Source organism: Fibroporia radiculosa (assembly GCF_000313525.1).
Source record: "Fibroporia radiculosa TFFH 294 genomic supercontigs, scaffold5246, whole genome shotgun sequence".
Taxonomy (NCBI): Eukaryota; Fungi; Basidiomycota; class Agaricomycetes; order Polyporales; family Fibroporiaceae; genus Fibroporia; species Fibroporia radiculosa.
Genome location: NW_012133738.1, coordinates 1 through 4,377, shown reverse-complemented (window position 1 = coordinate 4,377; position 4,377 = coordinate 1). Strand labels below are relative to the sequence as shown.

At 63.5% G+C, this 4,377-nt stretch overlaps 2 protein-coding genes across 2 annotated transcripts; one reads left to right on the top strand and one right to left on the bottom strand.

Annotated features, from left to right (window-relative positions):
* Positions 1-76: 76 nt before the first annotated feature.
* Positions 77-2,065, bottom strand: FIBRA_08952 (uncharacterized protein; the record flags this gene model as incomplete). The annotated part of the gene is made up of 11 exons (XM_012330560.1): positions 77-251; positions 299-390; positions 441-453; positions 501-667; positions 726-739; positions 808-919; positions 1,027-1,148; positions 1,208-1,356; positions 1,450-1,629; positions 1,674-1,806; positions 1,864-2,065. 11 exons carry the CDS (start codon positions 2,063-2,065, stop codon positions 77-79), a joined length of 1,359 nt encoding a protein of 452 aa, XP_012185950.1.
* Positions 2,066-2,711: 646 nt separating this feature from the next.
* On the top strand, positions 2,712-3,615 carry FIBRA_08951 (uncharacterized protein; the record flags this gene model as incomplete). Its single annotated transcript, XM_012330559.1, has 4 exons — positions 2,712-3,099; positions 3,157-3,219; positions 3,269-3,364; positions 3,491-3,615. The coding sequence occupies 4 exons, from the start codon at positions 2,712-2,714 to the stop codon at positions 3,613-3,615; spliced, it is 672 nt and encodes a 223-aa protein (XP_012185949.1).
* Between the last annotated feature and the right edge of the window lie 762 nt (positions 3,616-4,377).

Below are 4,377 nucleotides of genomic sequence, written 5' to 3'. Positions count from 1 at the left end.
GCGCCGCGGCGAGCCACACGCTCGCGTCGCCGAGCTGGCGCCCCGGGCAGATTCTGGCGTGTGTGCGCGCGCGCCGTCAGCGCCACGTGTGGTGAGGGAGAGGGCGGGGGAGCACGCACCGCCGACCGAAGCCAAACACGAGCCGCCGCGGATCCTTCCTCTCCATCTCTTCCGCGCTCATCTCTGCGAACCGCTCCGGGCGGAACTGGTCCACGTCCGGGCCATACTCGTCCTGATCGCGGGTCATCATCCTGCGTGCGCGTCAGCGGGTGCGCGCGGCGTGGGCTGGAGGACGCACCAGACGTTCGGAAGGACCATGACGCCGCGGGGGATGCGGTACCCGGCGTACTCGTCGTCTTCCATCACACGATGCGGGACACCTGCGCGCGACTGTCAGCGCCGCGAGGTCAGGAAGCGGAGGGGGACTCGCCTAGCGGCACGGGCGCGTTCCACCTGGGCGGGGATCAGCCGCGGCCACGCGATGAGCGCGGGGCACGTACCTGTATACTTCGCGGAGGACACACTCGAAGTATGGCATCGCCGCGCGGTCGGAAAAAACTGGGAGGCGCGCGCGTCCCACGACGGCGTCCACCTCGGCCTGGGCTTTTTCGAACACACGGGGGTGGCGCACCATGGCGAGAATGAAGGTCAGGAGCACAGTGACCGTCTAGAGGTCACGGGGAGATGAGTATATGCGGTGGTGAATGGGGAAAGGGGAGTCTTACCGTGTCCGACCCGGCTGCGAGGGGCAAACGAATGCGTGGATGAGCTGGAGCGGGACGGGATGGAGAAAAACACGCGGCGCACCGGCATACATCATGCTGGCGGCGCAGCTCATCTCGCGCTCCTCATCGGTCGAAGCCATGGGCTGGCCGTCGATGAGCATACGGAGGAAGGACGGTTTTGCCTTGCCCGCAGCCTGGGCAACAAGACTGTCAGACACTCCGGGGCCAGGCGAGACCGGACAGCGCATGCAGGGGTGAACATGCGCTGCACAGCTGCGCGTGTCAGACGGAGGACGCTCACCATGTCGGTCTTGACTTTCTGATAGGGGATGTCCATCATGGCCTGGATGCCGGCACGTACGCAGAGGGCGTGGCGCTTGGTACTGGAGCCCGGGAACCAAGACCAGGTGGGAATATGGCGCACTGGGCATGGGGGAGTTCAGTGTATGGTTCAGTAGACGGAGAGGACGGGATGGACGCACGGAAGGGCATGAAATCGAGGACGGTGGCGGCGGGGCCACCGAGCTGAGCGAGCCCTTCGAGGGTAGAGTTGACAAGGGCAAGGAAGCCATCGTGGGAGCTAGGGACGGAGCGGCCGTAGGCGACCTCCATCATCATGGCGGCGGTGTACCTGTGCGCACGATGGCGAGCAGGAAGGGGGGGGACGGATGTCGGGATCGATCAGGACCGGTGGATGAGGATCAGTCACGGGGTAGGGACGCACCTTTTGGAGTGGGAGATGAAGGCGCTGGGCTCGCGGAGGATGTCTGCGACGAGCTGGAGAGACTCGCGGTGCTGGAGGGGTTGGAAGACGTCGGGGGAGAGGACGGAGTGGTACCAGCGGCGCTGCTTGCGCCACTGATGGGAGTAGGGCAGCCAGACGGGATTTGGCATGTAGTCGATGCTGGGGGCGGTCAGCGGGGGCGGAGAAGGGAAGAAGGAACATACACATCGTGGAGGAGGACGGAATGGGGGCGGTCAGAGTAGATGGCGCCGCGCTTTTCGAGGAGGTCTTGGGCGGCCTGGGCGGAGCTGAGGATGACGATGCGGGTGCTGAGGAACTGGGCGTAGATGATGGGGCCTGGAAGGGAAGGGGTCAGCGGGTGGCGCGGAGAGCAGACGGCGGGCAGCGGCGTACCGTAGGACAAGCTCCAGGCGGCAAAGGTCTTGTGCTGGTGGGCAAACGGAACCTGGTGGGCGTTGCCCACGACGGGAAGACGGGGCGGGCCGGGAGGGAGGGAGGAGGAGCGGGAGGCGGCGGAGGCGGAGGCGGGGCGGCGGACGAGGAGGCAGCAGGCGAGCCATGCGCAGAAAAGGGCGGCGAGGGCGACGTCGAGCATGTCGGGGAGGGCAGGTGGCAGAGGCCCGGGGAAGCGGACCTGGGAGGAGAACGGTTCGGATGGGTCAGTGCGGACAGCGTGCTTTTAGAAGGGCAGGAGCGCTGTGGTTCGGAGGGGTGTCTTGGACTATTACGTGCGGTGAGAGCGGCGTGCGCGCGGGGATGAACGGCGGGCCGCCCCCGCCCGTGGATGGACACTAACTGAACCGGGCGATTGAGGTCGATAACCTCGTGCAGGGGCAGGCCGAACACTGAGATGCCGCCGGGACAGCTGACCGCCAGGCGCGATAGGAACAGATTCAGTGTGGATTACGCCGATGAGATCCAGCGCTGGCTTCGGTCGGCTTGCATCCCGAAAACAGACGTCTGATACAATATCTCAACCCGACTGGGAACCCAAGCGGGGCCTCACCTCGCCGGATCCGACTCCGACAGCGCGAGCGCCCATTCCTGGACACGGTGGGCACTCAGCTTCCCGGAGGTGCGACGGCGGAGCGGAGCGACTCCGGACACTTGCACGAACCACTCAACACGCGACGCGGCGGGCGGGCACGCGGAACACGGGGTCACGTGGATCCCCCGACATCCCGCCCGCCGACACTGGCCACTGTCCTGTCACAGCAACCTGGTAAGGTCCCACAGCCAGCATGTCTATGCTCGCCGCCGCCACCCGCCTCCGTCTCTCGCTCTCCGCCCTCCTCACCGGCACTCCGCACCCACCCGTCCTCCAGAACACCCGCCCGGCCAGTGCACTCGCCATGTCCGGTACGCCCCCCATCCCACTCCCCAGCGCCGCCCAGCCCGAGGTCGCCACCTTCGCCGCAGGCTGCTTTTGGGGAGTCGAGCACATCTTCCTCAAGCACTACCCCATCCCCCAGAACAAAGGCATCCTCCGCACTGCTGTTGGCTACATCGGCGGTCGCTCCGACGCCGTCGATCCCGACTACGAGACCGTCTGCTCCGGCCGCACTGGCCACGCGGAGGCCCTCCGCATCGAATTCGACCCCTGCATCCTCACATATGCCCAGCTCGTCGGTGCGTCCCCACTTCTTCCTCCCCCTGACCGCGTGCGTGTGTGACCACCCCGCACAGAGTTCTTCTACAGGACTCACGACCCAACGACCGTAAACTCGCAGGGGAACGACTACGGGACCCGTCTGTCTCCTCCACCGCTCTCCTCCCACGTTCGCTGACACCCACCCAGAGTACCGATCCGCCATATTCTACCACTCACCGGAGCAGCACGAGACTGCCGCCCGCGTCACAGCCGAAATTCAAAAATCCCATTTTGACCCTTTCGGTGCGTTCATCTTGACACTATCGTACCACCGGCCCTGTGATATCCCTTTCCTCGGCCTTCAATCTTCTCACTGATCATCTTACCACCGTTCCCACGCACGTCTGACCACCCCTCATCTCTCGCCAGGCAAGAAGATCGTCACAGACCTCGTCCCCGCGGGCCCCTGGTTTGACGCAGAGGACTATCACCAAGAGTACCTCCACAAGAACCCGTCTGGATATCAGTGCCCTACACACACTCTTCATTGGTGATTGCCCGTAAGTCAAGTACCCACGTCGTCTCCTGCATGTACTACCCCATATGCCTATCAACATGTAACGATTCCGCCTAAGCCTCTACTCGGGGCGTTTGCCGGTGTAATGGGCGGTTCCGCCGTTCGACATCATCCCTCACGAGCTGATCGCGATCGCCTGAGATGTGGGTAGCGCCGCGCGCTCCGAACCGGGAGGAACTTTACTACGTATCGTAACCACCTATTATTCTCACATGGTTTTGAGAATGATCCATCGGCTCCAAGACTTGATACCGCAAACTGGTCTCGAGGTGCGCCTGCTCCGTTTATGGTGCGTGCCTCTCCCAACTAGTCAGAAACGTAGTTGTTACACGCTGCAGAGGGTTATTCCATCTCCACCCATCAAGTACAATGACTATAGCACGTTTGCAGACACCTGCAAGCTGCACATTTTGCCATGCTCGCCTGGACACCACGCCTGCGCAGTTGCAGCCGCAAGCGGGCGCAGAGGGTGATGATCAGATCGTCCGCTCGTTGTGTGCGCTGCGAGCATAATGTCATCTGTGAGTTCCCTCATGGAACGCAAAACGCCCCCTGTACACCTCAGCTCCTGACGCAATCACCTCCTCATCCAAACTGCCCACGGGGCCATGGCTGTCAGTAAAATCATGGTTGCCGCAAGGTTCGCGGTGCCCCAATGTCGAGAGCTGCATCACCACAAGAATGCAGACAGCCGCCAGTACTATTCTATTCACCGATATCACCCCCCCCCCCCCCCCCC